Below are 17,950 nucleotides of genomic sequence, written 5' to 3' on the forward strand. Positions count from 1 at the left end.
GTAAAGTAAATGGCCTGCCTCTAACATCAGTTTCATTGCCTTTCATTTTGTAATCCAAGTTCAAAAGTCAGATTGCAATTATATGTTCCTATCTGATGAACATGTTTTCATCAAAGCTAAGAGGATGTAGCTTTTATTTTCTCAAATCTTTTTCTAGGAACAATATGTATTGATGACAATGCTTTTGCTGATGAAGGTTGGCAACTTAGGCTGAAATTAATCCAACTGTAAAATAACAAATCAGCTTAAAATATAGACTCCAAGAAAATGAATTTCACAAGATTGGGACAATGGAAAGAGCCTTTACTCATTCATTCATTCAACTCAAGAAATATCTATGGAGTGCCCACAGTAGCCAGGCATAGGTGCAAAAAGCAAGGCAGGTGAGTTCCTTGTTCTCATGGAGCTGACACTGGGCAGGGGGAAGTCAAACTTTCTTAAAGAGTTCAAAAGATGATACATGTGAAGAAAAACATTTTTTTAAAAACAGGGCAATTCAATGACAAATGGCTGGAAAAGCACTGGATGAGGAGTCAAGTGACCCAGATTATGATCTCAGCTTTGCTACAGTCTCTACAGTCTTCAACTAGTCACTCACCTCTCCAGCCTTAATTTTTTCACTCATACTGCAATGACTTTAATTTATGATCTCTAAGCTTCCTATTTCATATCGTGTTTTGATCTTGTGGTTCAAAGAATGCCTTTACTTCAATCAACATGAATGCCTGCTATAGAGTCAAAGACAAAACACTCACTAGGTAGGAAATAGGCAAGACAGACATGGAAATAAATAATTATGAAACGGTGTGAAAAGTGATGTTATCTTCTCTTCTCAATCCAATACACCCTACACATAAGATGTGCCATATAATGAAAAATGTGTCGTTAAAATGTGAAACAGGGCAATGGGTCAAAGCCACCTCATCCAATGGACCTGCTGCCAGTGGGACATTGAGTTTCATAGAGGACTATTTCTCCCCACCAAGACTGTAATCAGTTCTAGGATGACAGAGAAAACCCAGTTTCTTTTTCCTTTTATTACTGCCGGTGTGGGGCAAAAGTAGGCTTGCTGTACTGGAAACACAGTTTATTATTTCTTATTATTAATTGTATTATTTTCCATACAAACAACTGTAAGCCTACTTTGCCCCACCCTGTATTGGGCACACAAGTGCTGTGTAAATTCCTGTTGACAGATACTCATTGATGAACTACTTAAATAACACAGGTTGGCAGACAGGGACTGAGGGAACTGACCGGAGCACTGCTAGAGCGAAGTGTTCAGCTATACAGTGGTTTTGCCATTTGTTGCTGTGCAGCTTTTAAGGCTCTTTGGGGGCCCTTTTGTATTTTGTAATATTTTTCACATTTTAAATTGCTACAGAAAATGCAAAATTACTTGCAATCATGATAAGAACTGTGTAAGCACGGTGTCTCTATTTGTCAGCAATTGGAATGGAATATGTACGAGAAGTGGCATTGTGGATTATTTTCTTTGCAAGTATTTAATCTCGCCTATGTTCTCACAATAAAATGCAAAGCTAACGACACATAACGCACATAGCTTTTCAAGCTATCCTCTAAAGAAAAGGAACCTCGGAGAGCTGACATTAAAAGAAAAGTGTAAAATCCATTACAAACCTAAGTCCCTCCCAAAGAACACCGCATTGTCGTGCTGCTCAGAAACTCAGGGGAAAGCGTCAGAGGAGTCATTGCAGCCAACAATCACCTGAGGTCGTCTTCCCGAGATTCAATGGAAACATGTTCCAGAACCTCTGAGAATCTTCCAAAATTTACTTCCCGTAGTCCCCTCCCTCCGCTAGTGACCGTAGTGCGTCAAAGGCCCGTAGTCGTCATAGAAGGGGGAAATGTACATCGCGCGATATTTGGTCACGGGATTTGGAAGTTAGGGATCTCACGCAGCGCATGCGCACTGGCTCGCTACCGCTGGGCTGCACGCGGGTAGGTAGGCAGGAACTCAGAGGAGGGGGAGCAGAGCGTGCTGGTGGCTTTCCCCCTCCTCCCCGCGCTGAGCGTGGGTCTGCGGGTGGCTGGAAGTGCGGAGCGCGGGGCCTGGCTCGGCGTCCCCGACGCGCGTGGACTGCAGTGGGCGCCCTCCTGCTCCTCCACGAGTTGGAGTGCAGCAGGCGCGCGCCCTGGCATCGGGACCTGAGCTCCTTTTCCTCTTTAGCATTCGCCCTCCAAGCACACACCCTAGTCCCCAGAGAGTTGGTCTTCGCGCCACGGCGCGCCCCTCCTCACCCGGCCCCTCCCACCGGCCCCCGATCCAACTCGCTCCAGGTCCGTAGTTGGCTTCATCCCTGGTGGCCCTGCTTGGGGGCGGAGAAGATGGCTGGCGGACGTCTGCTGTTGGGGGGCGACTTCCTGTCGCCGCCGCCGCTGCTCCCCCTCCCGCCGCCGCCGCCCCCGCCTGATCCAGTGCTGGAGCAGTGGCGCTATAGCCACGAAAGTGACTGGCAGTGGGCTCTGCGACGCAGCTTCATCTGTCGGCACCTGCACAGCTATCCCGGGGCTGCCCTCGACCAGCTCCTAGCGCTCTCCGCCGCCTGGACCAACCACGTTTTCCTGGGTTGCAGGTGAGGAAGGTGCGCGGATCCGGTTAAGGAACAGGGATAGGAGAACGGTGATGGGGATTGGGACAGGGACTGGGGCAGGATACAGAGGGTTAGAGGCTGGAGATTTGGAAATGCTGGAGGACACTGTTGTCCTGGGGAGGGGGTTGGCCGAGTGAGGTGGCAGGGGTTGATGACATAACGGCTAGAAGGGTGCGGGGGGTCGCGGGAGAAACCCCTCCAAGACCAGGAATGGAGATAGAGGTGTGCTTGGAAGAGGAATCATCACCATTAGAGAGGTGAACATTGTGGTGATGGTTCTGGAGGGCGTGGGAAATGACAAATAGCAGAACCTGAGACCTGCGTAGGACCTTCCAAGGATGCGGTATCCGCAGAGAACATCCTACAGTCGCGGTTTCCAGGGTCCGCGGGGGTGGGGGCGCTGCGGTTCTAATCCTAGTCTCCTGACCACTGTCTTTCCATCCCCATTAAATAAAACATCCCCCCCGCTGGGTTTTACTGTCTCCTCCTGGAAAGGCGGTTTGTATGAGGTGTCTCAGCCGCAGGGTCCGCCTTGCTTGTAGATTTGCGCATATGTGTGGAAGCAAACAAAGAAATGGATATATCTACTATAAAAATGGATTGCCCTCCTTTCACCTTAATTATGATCAGAAGGATTAACATTTAGCATTGGGTGAGATTTTAGGTGTGCTTTTATGTGTGTGTGTTTGCCCCTCCCCCCTTTTCTAAAACCTAGTGCGCATTCTGAACAGGCCTCTTTGAAAGCTCTTTGCATTTGATGGAGACTGGAGACTGCAGTATGGTTCCAACGCATTTTTTTTAAAAAACAGGACTACTTGGACCTCTATATTTCAGAGCCCCCGACTCGGTCTTATATTAGACTAATCATTCCTTTGATCGATTGAGAGGCTTTTTTGACTCTTGCCTCACAGTGAATTTTTTATTAGGAAGGATGAGATATTCTGGAAAATTATCAGATAAAATTCAGTCAATTCGGGTCTAGAAATGACTAACAGATACAGAAAAATAGGATTGTCCCCCTTACCCTTAATTGTTGAACATGGTATTCAGTGTGGTACTTTGAACTCATCACAAAAATTAATGTGTGTGTGTGTGTGTTTTTTTTATCTTCTCTAGGTTAGTGTAATTTCTGCCTCCAGAGATAATGATTATTTCACTGGAGGAGCTGGTTACAACTGGGGAAGCCTCAGTTATTAATCAAGTCAGAAAAATCTAATTGACCTTCATTTAATAATGTTGTTTTTGCAGTTAAAAAGGTACCTTTATCATAGATCTTAATATTACAGAAGGCCATGGGGAATCTGAATCCTAAAAAATATCTTACATGGTAGGATAATATCTATCCTTTGTGTTAATAAATCTTACCTTCCCACTAGAATGTAAGCTCCTTTGGGGAAAGGGTTTATGGTTTCTTGTTCACACCTTTATTCTCAGTGCCTAGAAGAGTGCCTTCTGTGTAATGGATGCTCAATAAATGGATAAATATAGGTTTATAATGTACAAAATAGTTTAAAATTTATGTATCTCACTTAATACAACAGCTTTGGGAATTAGGTGGTGTCTCATTTTTTACAGCTGAATCAATGGAGGCCAAGAAGTTAAGTGACTTTTCCAAGGTCCCACAGTCTTCTGATACTCTTTCCACTGAAATACAGCTGCTGTATTTGGGAAGGATGGACCAGGAATGAAAGCAAGTAACTGACACACACAGACCACCGCATTATTATGCCTCAGGATTTCATTCCAAAAACAGCAGTCTTATATATAAGGAGGGCATTAAAAACACAAGCCAGGCCAATGGTAGTCAGTGTTAAAAGCTCAAGCTTTCAGAGCATTTTATATGTGTATGTGCACTTGCCAAAGCACATCACCTGTGGATAGTATATATACTATAGTCACCATGTGACATAAGTCAGTTCAGTCAACACAAGTTGCCATAACATTATCAAATAGCATAACAACCCTAGCTGGTTAGAACAACTGGTTAGAGCAGCCGTGGGCAAACTACGGCCTGCGGGCTGGATCCGGCCCGTTTGAAATGAATAAAACTAAAAAAAAAAAAAAAAAAAAAAAGACCGTACGCTTTTATGTAATGATGTTTACTTTGAATTTATATTAGTTCACACAAACACTCCATCCATGCTTTTGTTCTGGCCCTCCGGTCCAGTTTAAGAACCCATTGTGGCCCTCGAGTCAAAAAGTTTGCCCACCCCTGGGTTAGAGCATAGGCAGGCTGAAGAGTCCTGGGTTCAATTCTAGTCAAGGGCATGTACCTTGGTTGCAGGCTCCATCCATGGCCCCTCCGCATGCAGGAGGCAACCAATCGATAAAAAACATCGATGTGTCTCTCACGTCGATGTTTCTGTCTCCCTTCCTTCCATTCTTTTTAAAAATGGAAAAATATCCTCAGATGAGGATTAACAAAAAACAAAAGCAAAAAAAAACACACCAAAAAATATACCATAACAGAAAAGTAATGTTTGCATTATATCTAGTTTAGATATAGGAAAAAGAAGAGGCAATAAAGAATTTTGGGAGCTAGGAACCAAGTGCAGTCTTCCACTTTTATGTTAGCTGTCATCTTCAGGTGGAGAAAATCTATGTACTTGTTAATGTTGATGTTGGCAGAGCTCTTGTTTTATGGTCTTTTTTTGTGACAGAAGAGTCTTCTTTCTCTCAAGGGAACTGCAGAATACACGGCGAAAGTGCATATTCTAAACTTTACAGTCCACCCTTGACTTTTAGAACAGGTTGTTAACAGTAGCAAGAAGGGAACTTGTTGCATTTTTTCCCCCATCTAGCAGGACTTTTTGTATTGTTTCAGTTCTAGGTATCAACTGTATCAACTCCTTGGTCAAGGATATCTTTTTTTTTAAAATATATTTTATTGATTTTTCACAGAGAGGAAGGGAGAGGGACAGAGAGCCAGAAACATCGATGAGAGAGAAACATCGATCAGCTGCCTTCTGCACACTCCTCACTGGGGATGTGCCCGCAACCAAGGTACATGCCCTTGACCGGAATCGAACCTGGGACCCTTCAGTCCCCAGGCCGACACTCTATCCACTGAGCCAAACCGGTTAGGGCTCGAGGATATCTTGAAAATTTCTTAATTATAAGACCAAGCCAGGAGGGGCTCAAATGTGCAGGAAGGCAAAACATGTTTCATTTTTTTGGTGGTAATGATTTTCAAGGTACAAGTTTGAATACTGTATCTCTTTAACTCTAACAGTGGTTCTCAAATATAGGCAGGCATCAGAATCACCAGCCAGGCCTCTTAAAACACAGATTGCTGGGCCCCATCCCCAGGGTTTCTGATTCAGTAGGCCTGAGGTGAGGCCCCAGAATTTCAGAATTTGTATTTCTAACAAGTTGCAGGTAATGCTGATAATCGAGTGATGCCATCCAGAGATTACACTATGAGAGCCACTGCTTTATAATAAAGGATAAAATAAAACAATGTTTTCCAGTCTGCCTTTTCATCATTTTTCCATCGTAGTCTAGGCCAGTGGTTCTCAACCTTCCTGATGCCGCGACCCTTTAATACAGTTCCTCATGTTGTGGTGACCCCCAACCATAAAATTATTTTTGTTGCTACTTCATAACTGTAATTTTGCTACTGTTATGAATCGTAATGTAAATACCTGATATGCAGGATGTATTTTCATTGTTACAAATTGAACATAATTAAAGCATAGTGATTAATCACAAAAACAGTATGTAATTATATATGTGTTTTCCGATGGTCTTAGGCGACCCCTGTGAAAGGGCCGTTCGACCCCCAGAGGGGTCACGACCCACAGGTTGAGAACCGCTGGTCTAGGCAATTAGGAAGCTCAAAATAGCTGAAATTATTTCTCTGTTTTATAAAAGAAAACAATCTGTCAAGAACTTTCTTCTGCAAGCCATTTCTAAAATATATCTTGTGCCCTAGCCGGTTTGGCTCAGTGGATAGAGCATCAGCCTGGGGACCAAAGGATCCTGGGTTTGATTCCGGTCAAGGGCACGTACCGTACCTTGGTTGCAGGCTCTTCCCTGGCCTGGGTCCTGGTTGGGGCACATGCAGGAGGCAACCAAACACACTGATGTTTCTCTCTGTCTTTCCTTTCTTCCACTCCTCCTAAAAATCAATGGAAAAATATCCCCAGGTGAGGATTGACCCAAAAAAAAAAAATCTTGTGGCTAATGAAAAGTTATATCTGTAGCACTTAAATAATTATTCATATGAATGCCTAGGGATCTGCATGATATGTACTTAAATTGTGGATAAATGTATATGTATTTAATGAAGCAGAATGTTTGGTTAACTGGAGCATTGTTTTCCAATCATTCTTCATCGACAGGATTAGAATCAGAATTCTGGCCTATTGATCTTTGATGTGATATTAATTAATCAGGAAGATATATCTTAAAATGCAACCAGCTTTTCCACCTTGATTATTTGTCTCTTCTTTTCCTTGTTGATGTGAGGCTGTTGCAGATGCCAGTGGGCTCATGCTGTAAAACTAACTTTGCCCACAGTAGGTAGAGGGCATTAGTCACCACTAATGAAGTGGAAGTGTGAGTGTTCAAAAGATTTATCAATAATCTGGTTGTTTGTTATTCACATATGTTAAGAGTCTTATGAATGGTTTTGAATAAATCCTATATAATAAAAGGCTCATATGCAAATTGACTGAACGGTGGAAAGACTGGTCGCTATGATGTGCACTGACCACCAGGGGGCAGACGCTCAATGCAGGAGCTGCCCTCTGGTGGTCGGTGTGCTCCCACAGGGGGAGCACCACTCAGCCACAAGCCAGGGGGAGCAGGCCTAAGCCATCAATTGGACATCCCCTGAGGGCTCCCAGACTGTGAGGGCACAGGCAGGGTTGAGGAACCTCTCCCCTACCCCCTCCCTCCCCCATGCATGAATTTTGTGCACCGGGCCTTTAGTAATTTTATAATTGGCCATCTTTTTTTTTTTAAATATATTTTATTGATTTTTTACAGAGAGAAAGGGAGAGAGATAGAGAGTTAGAAACATCGATGAGAGACAAACATCGATCAGCTGCCTCCTGCACACCTCCTACTGGGGATGTGCCCGCAACCCAGGTACATGCCCTTGACCGGAATCGAACCCAGGACCTTTCAGTCCGCAGGCCAACGCTCTATCCACTGAGCCAAACCGGTTTCGGCTATAATTGGCCATCTTAATCTTTGCTGAGTTTTCAAACTTCAGCTTTCTTACTTGGATTTAGTAGACCCGGTTTAATATATTAAAAAAAATTTTAAAGCATCTATTACTGAATATTTATTAAATTTCAGGTGCCATTATATATCATAAATATGCACCTACATGTACCTGTTTTTGTTCAAGAATGTAAGTTCATGAACTCAGATGTTTTTTGTCTATTAGAAATCATCTTTTATGTGCTAGGCATGGTGGGACAGTTGAATAGCATCCTGATTTCCAAAATCTTGGTACATAATAAGCTACCTTTTAAAACCCTAAAGACCTGCTGGAGATTTTCCAGAGTGGCCAGACTGTTTTACATTCCCACCAGCGATGTGTAAGTGATCCAGGTTCTCTGCATCCTTGCCAGCATTGGGTGTTGCCGCTATTTTTTATTTTAGCCATTGTGATGTGTGTAGTCATATCTCGTTGTGGTTTTAAATTGCATTTCTCTGGTGGTTAATGATGTTTTCAATGTGCTTATATGCAATCTATATTTCCTGTTTGGTAAAATGTTCTGTTCATATCTTTTGTTTGTTTTTAAATATGATTTTTTTTACTGTTGTGTTTTGAGAGGCATTTCTATTAGATACTAGGTTTTTTTGTTTTGTTTTGAAATATATTTATTGATTTCAGAGAGGAAGGGAGGAGAGAGAGAAAGAAACATCCATGATGAGAGAGAATCATTGATCAGCTGCCTCCTGCACGCCCCCCACTGGGGATCAAGCCTGCAACCCAGGCATGGGCCCTTGGCCAGAATTGAACCCGGGACCTTTCAGTCCGAAAGCTGATGCTGTATCCACTGAGCCAAGCCGGCTAGGGCTAGATACTAGTTTTTTTGTCAAGTGTGTGGCTTGCAAATATTTCTCCCAGTTTGTAGCTTTTCATCCTCTTAACAAGATCTTTTGAGAGCAAAAGTTTTTAATTTTGATGAAGTGCATTTTATCAGCTAGCTATTCCTTTTATGGATCATGCTTTTGGTGTCAAGTATAAGAACTGTTTGCCTGGCCCAGATCCTGAAGATTTTCTCCTGTGTGTTTTTTTTTTTTTGTACAACTTTTATAGGTTTACATTTTACATTGAGGTCTGTGATGCACTTTGAATTAATCTTTGTATAAAGTTTGAAGTGTAGGTTGAGGTTTTGTTTGTTGCCTGTGAATGCCCACTTGCTCCAGTACCATATGTTGAAAAGGCTGTCCTTCCTCTGTTGAACTGCTTTTGCAGTGTTGTTAACAATCAGTTGAGCATGTTTGTGCGGGTCTATTTCTGGGTTTTTCCCCATCAACTTTTCACCTAATAGGCTTAGCAGCCATTGATGACCATTTATTATTGCATTATGGGTTGCAAAATGGTAGTGTTCTTTCATTCCTACACTTAATAGCTGGGCTGCTTCTGTAAAAGAGACTTTCTTCATCAACTCTTTAGTTCCTCTGAGGTATAATTTATATGGAAAATGCCAAATAAATACTTGGTTTCTTCCTTAATATTACCCATTTTTGGAATAATGACTTGATTTTCTACCATCCTCCAAAGATGACCAATAATGAGTTTGTAAGTACCTTTTTGAGATAATGGATTTTTAACATCTTTGATGTGTCTCAATCCACTGCTATTATTGTTCTTATTGATACTCAAGTTGACTTATTTTGCCAGTGGGAGGCTATTCAAGTTGGCTTCTGAGTCCACTTGATCTAATTCCTGAAGTCTTTGACAGCTTCCCTGTTTTCAGGCACAAGAATATCTGCCAGGTTCATCTTACACATTTCTTGCCCCAGACTTGGAATCAGCCATTTCTCTAAGGACTTTGATTCTTTTTCATGGAAATGATAGAGATCACAATCTGGATGTTAACCCAGCAGCTCTTAACACTCTTAGTACTTTGATAAATATATCAATGAATTATTTGCATATAATATACATATATGATAGAGGAAAAATAAATCATGAATTTATACGGATATTTTCAATTCAAACTTAAAGATAAGGTATTGGCTTACACTTTTTTTCTTTTATTGATTTCAGAGAGGGAGGGAGAGATAGAAACATCAATGATGAGAAAGAATTACTGATCAATTGCTTCCTGCATGTCCCACACCGGGGATTGAGCCCGCAACCCGGGCATGTGTCCTGACTGGGAATCGAACCATGACCTCCTGGTTCATAGGTCAGTGCTCAAGCACTGAGCCACACCAGCCGGGCTTACATTTCTTTTTTTAAAAGAACTTAAATTTTTATTTTTCAATTATAGTTTATATTCAGTATTTTTATTTTTATTTTTTTGATTTCAGAGAGGACAGTGGGGGAGAGATCAATGATGAGAGAGAATCATTGATTGGCTGCCTCCTGCATGCCCCACCCTGGGGGCAGAGCCTACAACCCAGTCATGTGCTGTGACTTGGAATTGAACCTTGACCTTCTGGGTCATAGGTTGACGCTCAAGCACTGAGTCATGCTGGCCGGGCACATTCAGTATTATTTTGTATTAGTTTTAGGTGTATATAGCATAGTGGTTAAACAGTCATGTACTTTATAAAGTGTTCCCCCAAATATTTCAAGTACTCACCTGGCACCATACATGGTTATTGCATTTTCTATGCTGTACTTTACATTCCCATGACTATTTTGTAACTACAATTTGTACTTCTCAGTCCCTTCATCCTCCTTCACCCAGTTCCCAATTGCCCTTCCCTTTTGGCAACCAACAGTCCACTCAGTGTATCTGTGAGTCTGTTTCAATTTTGTTTGTTCATTTATCTTGTTTTTTATACTCCACATATAAGTGAAATCTTACGGTATTTGTCTTTCTCTGTATGACTTACTTCACTTAGCATAATACCCTCTAGGTCCATCCATCCTATCACAAATGGTAAACTTTTAATTCTTTTTGTGGATGAGTGATATTCATTGTATATACAGGGTGTCCCAAAAAAGTATACATACTTTAACAGCTCATAGCTCAATTTTGAAAATGAAATGTATTTTTTTTAAATATATTTTATTGATTTTTTACAGAGAAGAAGGGAGAGGGATAGAGAGTTAGAAACATCGATGAGAGAGAAACATCGATCAGCTGCCTCCTGCACATCTACTGGGGATGTGCCCACAACCCAGGTACATGCCCCTGACCGGAATCGAACCTGGGACCCTTCAGTCTGCAGGCCGACACTCTATCCACTGAGCCAAACCGGTTTCGGCAAATGAAATGTATTTTAATAAACACTGCCTTAATAATTATTCAAAGTGTGCGTATACATTTTTGAGGACATCCTATATATATTTACCACCATTTTTTTTATCCATTCTTCTATTGATGTGCACTTAGGTTGTTTCCATATCTTGGCTATTGTAAATAACGCTACAATGAACATAAGGGTGCATATATTCTTTTGAATTAGTGTTTTAGATTTCTTTGGGTATATTCCCAGAAGTGGAATTGCTGGGTCATAAGGCAGTTACATATTTAGGTTTTTGTTTTTGTTTGTTTGTTTTTAATATATTTTTATTTATTTCAGAGAGGAAGGGAGAGGGAGAGAGAGATAGAAACATCAATGATGAGAGAGAATCATCTTTCGGATGCCTCCTGCATGCCCCCCACTGGGGATCAAGCCCACAAGTGCCCTGACGAGGAATTGAATCATGACCTCCAGGTTCATATGTCGATGCTCAACCACTAACCCACACTGGCCAGGCACATTTTTAGTTTTTTGAGGACCCTCCATACTGTTCCCCATAGTGGCTGCACCAATTTGCATCCCCACCAACAGTGCAAGAGGGTTCCCTTTTCTCCACATCCTTGCCAGCACTTGTTTGTGGGTTCATTGATGATATTGGCTTAAATTTCTTGATTATATGCTTATATGGCTTGAAATGACAGTACCATAATTACTCATTTGATAGGTAAGTATTTTAGGGCAGATTCTTCAGTTTTATAGCCAAGATACTCTGTTAAAAATGTCCCGTGGGAACAATTATAAAATTGGCTCATTTAGAAGCTTTTTAAAAAACTACATTCTTATCTGTTTTAATGGTAGATTATATTAATTTAAATAGGTATAGCCCACGCTTGATGGAAAAAATTCTCCAAATGGCTGAAGGTATTGATATTGGGGAGATGCCTTCATATGATCTGATGCTGTCCAAACCTTCTAAGGGTCATAAACGTCACCTCTCAACATATGATGGTGAGTATACTTGTTTCTGGAAAATGGGATTTGAAGAAACGGCATGGCCTTTTTTAAAAAACAAAAAAAACAATATGAGTGGTATAACATTCATGACATTGGATCTTCCACAAATGTAAAAAAAATTTAACTTCTGGTTATGCACAATTGGGTTGGTTTTTTTTTTGAGAATGCTAAATAGAACTGAAGACTAAGAATACTGAAGTCACACTATAATGCTATCCTTAAAGTCCATGCCATGAACCTCCCTCTAAATAGAAAAACCTTATACTCTGATCATTTGAGCATCTAAGTAACTAAATCCTCTTGGATGGGTCCAAGATGGACCAGCTTTCTACTGAATACTGTTGTAGGGAGGAAGCTCTAGTGTCTGGTATAGCTTCATCAGAGTTCTTCCATAGCTTTAAATTTGATATACCTCATAAAACATTAGTTTCCAGCTGTTGCTTGTTCTAGAAATAAAACGTAGCAAACACTCTTTGGTGCATAACAGGTCAGAACTAAGATTTTGAAGTTGAAAACCTTTTGGATCTTTTGAGAATTATTTTTATTTGAGTTTTAGTCACAACTACATGTAAAGCGCCATCACAGGGTCACTCACCTCTGACACAAAAGAGAGAAGCTTTGTTAATGCCTCTGGTCATCATCTGTGTTGCAGCAGAGCCATCTGTTCCATTTGCAGTCTTTATGAAGGGAGCTTTTCAGCACAGGTGGTATGAGATTAATACTGGAACAACTTCTTAGTCTGTACACATCTCCTGTGCTTTAACTTATTAGACGCAAAGGCAACTACCATCGTGCATGGCCGTGACCTGCATACTTGATTCAATGGCATATTTTCTATCAAGTTCCTTTCCTTACACACAAAAGGACAGGAATCATCCCCACTTATGCTGGAACCTTACATTGCTATTTGATTGCCGTCACCTCAATGATCTGAAGTTTTTGTGATAGAAAGTATCTTGTACCAACAATGCAGCTTGCAAATAATAGAGTTGGTACTGTTTTCCTGCTTGGTTCTTTTGAAATATTCCCTCTTTAATGAATTGTAAATTTCACTCATTCTATAGGTCAAAATCCTCCTAAAAAGCAAGCCGGTTCCAAATTCCATGTGAGACCTCGTTTTGAGCCTGTACATTTTGTAGCTAGTAGTTCAAAAGATTTTGAAAGACAGGAAGATCCTTATGGCTCTCAAACAAAGGAGGTAAATGAACAAACACATTTTGCCAGAATGCCAAGAAACATCTACCAAGATTATACTCAAGACTCTTTCAGTGCACAAGATGGGAATTCTCAGTATTGTGATTCAGCAGGATTTCTTTTCACAAAAGACCAGCCTGTAACATCCAACATGTATTTTGACCGTGGGAACCCTGCCCCAAGCAGCACAGCACAGCAGGCAAACTTGCAGTCAGCTCCTGAGCCTTCACTATCACAGACATTTCCTGAGTCAGTGGTAGCCGAGAAGCAGTATTTTATTGAAAAATTAACAGCGACCATCTGGAGCAACCTTTCTAATCCAGAGATGACTTCCGGATCTGATAAAATTAATTATACATACATGTTAACTCGTTGTATTCAGGCATGTAAGACAAATCCTGAGTATATATATGTTCCTTTAAAAGAAATCCCCCCTGCTGACATCCCTAAAAATAAAAAACTTCTGACAGATGGTTATGCTTGTGAAGTTAGATGCCAAAATATCTACTTAACTACAGGGTATGCTGGCAGCAAGAATGGGTCCAGGGATCGAGCTACTGAGCTAGCTGTAAAACTCTTGCAGAAGCGTATTGAAGTTAGGGTTATCCGGCGGAAATTCAAACACACATTTGGAGAGGACCTTGTAGTGTGTCAGATTGGCATGCCTTCGTATGACTTTCCTCCAGCTCTGAAGCCGCCAGAGGAGCTGGTGGTGTTGGCTAAGGATGCCTCTGGGCAGCCAATTTATAATGCTTCTGCCAAACACTGGACCAATTTTGTCCTTACAGAAAATGCAAACGATGCTATTGGTATCCTTAACAATTCCGCCTCATTCAACAAAATGTCAGTTGAATACAAATATGAGATGATGCCAAACCGCACATGGCGTTGTCGAGTGTTTTTGCAAGATCATTGCTTAGCTGAAGGTTATGGAACCAAAAAAACAAGTAAACATGCAGCTGCTGATGAGGCTTTGAAAATCCTTCAAAAAACACAACCCACTTACCCATCTGTCAAAAGTTCACAATGCCAAGCAGGCTCTTCACCCAAGGGATCTGGCAAGAAGAAAGATATAAAGGATCTTGTAGTTTATGAGAATTCTTCAAATCCTGTGTGCACGATGAACGACACAGCTCAGTTTAACCGAATGACAGTTGAATACGTCTATGAAAGAATGACAGGCCTCCGATGGAAATGCAAGGTGATTCTGGAGAGTGAAGTCATTGCAGAAGCAGTTGGGGTGAAGAAAACTGTCAAATACGAAGCTGCTGGGGAAGCTGTGAAAATCCTCAAGAAGACCCAGCCGACTGTCATTAACAACTTGAAGAAAGGAGCTATTGAAGATGTGATTTCAAGAAATGAAATTCAGGGCCGCTCAGCAGAGGAGGCTTACAAGCAACAAATCAAAGAAGATAACATAGGGAATCAGCTGCTGAGAAAGATGGGTTGGACGGGTGGTGGTTTAGGTAAATCTGGTGAGGGCATTCGGGAGCCAATCTCTGTCAAAGAGCAGCATAAGCGGGAAGGGCTTGGTCTTGATGTAGAAAGGGTAAACAAAATTGCCAAGAGAGATATTGAACAGATCATCAGAAACTACGCCCGCTCCGAGAGCCACAGCGATTTGACTTTCTCTACAGAGCTGACTAACGACGAGCGGAAGCAAATACATCAAATCGCCCAGAAGTATGGTCTTAAAAGTAAGTCTCATGGGGTAGGCCATGACAGGTACCTGGTGGTAGGTAGAAAAAGACGGAAGGAAGACCTCCTAGATCAGCTCAAACAGGAAGGCCAAGTGGGGCATTATGAGCTTGTGATGCCTCAAGCAAATTGAGATCTTACTAATTTATTTTGTAAATGCCTAATGAGGCATATCTGTGAATTAAAGAAATGCTACATGTTCCAGTTGCAGAGTATATTCATTCTCAAGATGTTTCACCTTGTTCATTTCATATAGAGCTCTATTAGATATTGGAACCTGAAAAAGTATGTCCACTTGTATTAGCTTAATCCAGCAGATGCTTTTGTGCAGTTACCATTTGTGTCTTTGATATTGCTGTGTCCCTCAGATTTTAGTAGTTTGTACAAAGCAAGAGCGCATATCCAAGTGAAATTTCACCCTGAGAAAGAAATTCCCATCTTGAAGGGCATAGCACAGCAACCCGCAACAATATGTGAAGTTGATATTAACTACAGTTAAACTTAATTCCAGACTTAAAATGTCAGATCATTTTGTATTATCTATTTTCATCTTTGTGTGAATCCAGTTATAGAATGTTTAACAGTAACTTGTGCTGTACGTGTAAATGTCCTTATCGACTAAATGATGTAAAACTTTCTTAAAATGAATTTAGTGTTCGCTTATTTATAACTTCTACCATGTGGTTTTCAGCATATTGGAAGTGTGTATTGTACCTTGTGATATATCAGTTTTAACAAATTCTAGTCTTCATGCTGAACGAGCACTACTTGAGAGAGCACTTGAAAACTTTCAGAGACTTTGGTTTAACCTGAAGAAAGGAAGCTGGAACTGTTTGTTCTTGGTGCCTTGCAGAGACTCACAGCAACTCTCCATTGTAGCTTTCACGCAGTTTGGATGTACAGCGCATCCAGGGCGGCCAGAGCTGTAGTAGAACTTGGTAAAAGACTGAAGATACATTGGTGCTTTGATGAAAAGGTCTGTTGGCTGGTCACTCTCTCAAAAAGCTTATTAAGCTCAAAAGCCAACTTTGTAACATATTTAAAACAGCTATTTTTCGCTTATTTCTGGAATGTAAAAAGAAAGTATATAAAAAGAATGTGTGTGCTTCCTGAATAAAAAGGAGCCAAAGTTGATCAAAATGGCGGTGTGCTTATTTCTGGGCAGTAGCCTAGTAGCGACACTTTGGGGATCTGAAGAGGGGAAGTGGTGTTTGCACAAAGTATTTCAACACCAGAGCACACGTGGATGAACGTAATGACTTAGCAGAGAGGAACGGCTCATCAGTCACTCATGTTTTTCCTATGGACCAATATGCTGGCTGCAACCAAATCTCAGGCTGTTTAATTTTATGTTTTTGTATCTCAGATAAATCAAGTATTAATATTCACACTACTAATATTCAGAAGTGAATATTAATGTTAAACACCTCCAATGAAATATTTAGTATAATTAGGTTGTTTGCAGTGTCTTAAAACATTCAGCACCATGCTTGACATGTAACTGTCCCACAATAAACAGAAATTTCTTTTCTCCTCTTTTTTATATTTGACATTAAGAAGCTGTCCGTTGTAGTTAAATCAGTATTTTAAAAATATAAAGGGATTAACTTTTATACCTGGATCTCTTAACTTTTAATCACCTACAATGATTGACACAGTATATGATACTTGCTTTCCACTAAGTCTCTGCCTCGTGTGTGGCCCTTTCCTAATGTTGGTAGGAAGAGAAGTGAGGTGTGCATTTTATTTGGCACCTAATGTTTTAACAATGGCAAAGGGAACTAAGCTAAAATGTTTATAGTTTTTTTTTGTTTGGTTTTTTTTTGTACCTAAAAGGCTCATACCAACCTTGAGAAGCTATGGTTCAATTAGTGAGTTAGGGATTAAGGAATGTAAAAATTCTTTTCTCTCTACATTTCTTTCCTCTTCCCAAAATTATTTTTTGGGGGGAAGGAGTAGGGGAATGTTACATATAAATCTGGCTTATTTAGGTAAGTTTGACAGAGCAGAATATTAATTTAGCTAAAGTTAAGACTCCCAAGTAATTGGGCTAAGTATGTATTTGGTTCTGGATTTGAGGGCCCAAGATTTCCCAACTTCTTAGATCAGCTTTGGTATTGATGTGGAAATAGGGTGAAGTCACTTAACTCTGAAAACAAAGTATGCTGAGAAATGGGTTTGGCAATAATGAGCTGCTGACAACCTTGCTATTGTTTTTGTCCCCTATTGGTTCCTGTATTTCCCCTTCCTTTGAAATAGTAAGTTTTAACCCAGTAACCTTGCACAGTATATGACCAGTTTTAAGTTTTGAGTTACTTAAATGTTATACTAAGAAACTGTTTTCAGTTACACACACACACACACACACACACTGAGTTTCAGATATTAGAATTTCCCCACTCCCTTTTGACTGCAAAATGAATGGAATTTTATGCATTCTGTTGGGATTCTTTAGTACAATGCATCACTTGACAGTTAACAGTCCCTGAAGCTGGAGAGAGCCCTAAAATAAAGGACTGTAATTACAACTTTTCTCCTTATCATGCCCCCTTTCCCACATCAGCAGGTGCAGAATTGAAGACTCAAGTTCAGATCTGTCATTTTAAAAGGAGCCTCACATAAACTTTTAACTTTATAAATTATTGTTATATGCAGGCAGCCTGAGGCATTTGTGGGGAAAAAAATGGTAAAGAAAAAAGATAAATTAGCATTAAATGTCAAATGAATGGTTTCTGATACCTTTTACCATGGGTATGATGCTTTGGGAGGTCAGCTTGTTGACTTGTGAGGTTTTGAAAGGGTTATCCCATGAGAGATTGGGACTAGTGTTTCTCAGGAGGTGTATAAAATAAAAAAATAAGATCTTCACATTACTGATCTCACCTTAATTTTTTAAAGTGTGGTTAACAGTGTCAGTAAGATACCCAACCACAATAGGATAAAAAAGTAAATGTAAAACTAATATATCAAGTGGAGACCAATTTAATGTTTCTACTTTGAAGCAGAAATGGACTTAAAGTAAATAAGGATACTGCTCCTAA

The 17,950-nt window shown here is 40.6% G+C and overlaps 1 protein-coding gene across 2 annotated transcripts; it reads left to right on the forward strand.

The window, feature by feature from the left end:
• Positions 1–1,928: 1,928 nt before the first annotated feature.
• Positions 1,929–16,049, forward strand: NKRF (NFKB repressing factor). 2 transcript variants are annotated; one of them, XM_036305903.1, is made up of 4 exons: positions 1,929–2,597; positions 4,191–4,305; positions 11,881–12,011; positions 13,082–16,049. In XM_036305903.1, exons 3-4 carry the CDS (start codon positions 11,897–11,899, stop codon positions 15,040–15,042), a joined length of 2,076 nt encoding a protein of 691 aa, XP_036161796.1. In that variant the 5' UTR covers positions 1,929–2,597; positions 4,191–4,305; positions 11,881–11,896; the 3' UTR covers positions 15,043–16,049. The 2 variants fall into 2 exon arrangements, with proteins under 2 accessions (XP_036161796.1, XP_036161795.1); XM_036305902.1 differs by lacking the exon at positions 4,191–4,305.
• The last annotated feature ends 1,901 nt before the right edge of the window (positions 16,050–17,950 follow it).

The sequence above is a fragment of the Myotis myotis genome, unplaced genomic scaffold (assembly GCF_014108235.1).
Source record: "Myotis myotis isolate mMyoMyo1 unplaced genomic scaffold, mMyoMyo1.p scaffold_m19_p_4, whole genome shotgun sequence".
Taxonomy (NCBI): Eukaryota; Metazoa; Chordata; class Mammalia; order Chiroptera; family Vespertilionidae; genus Myotis; species Myotis myotis.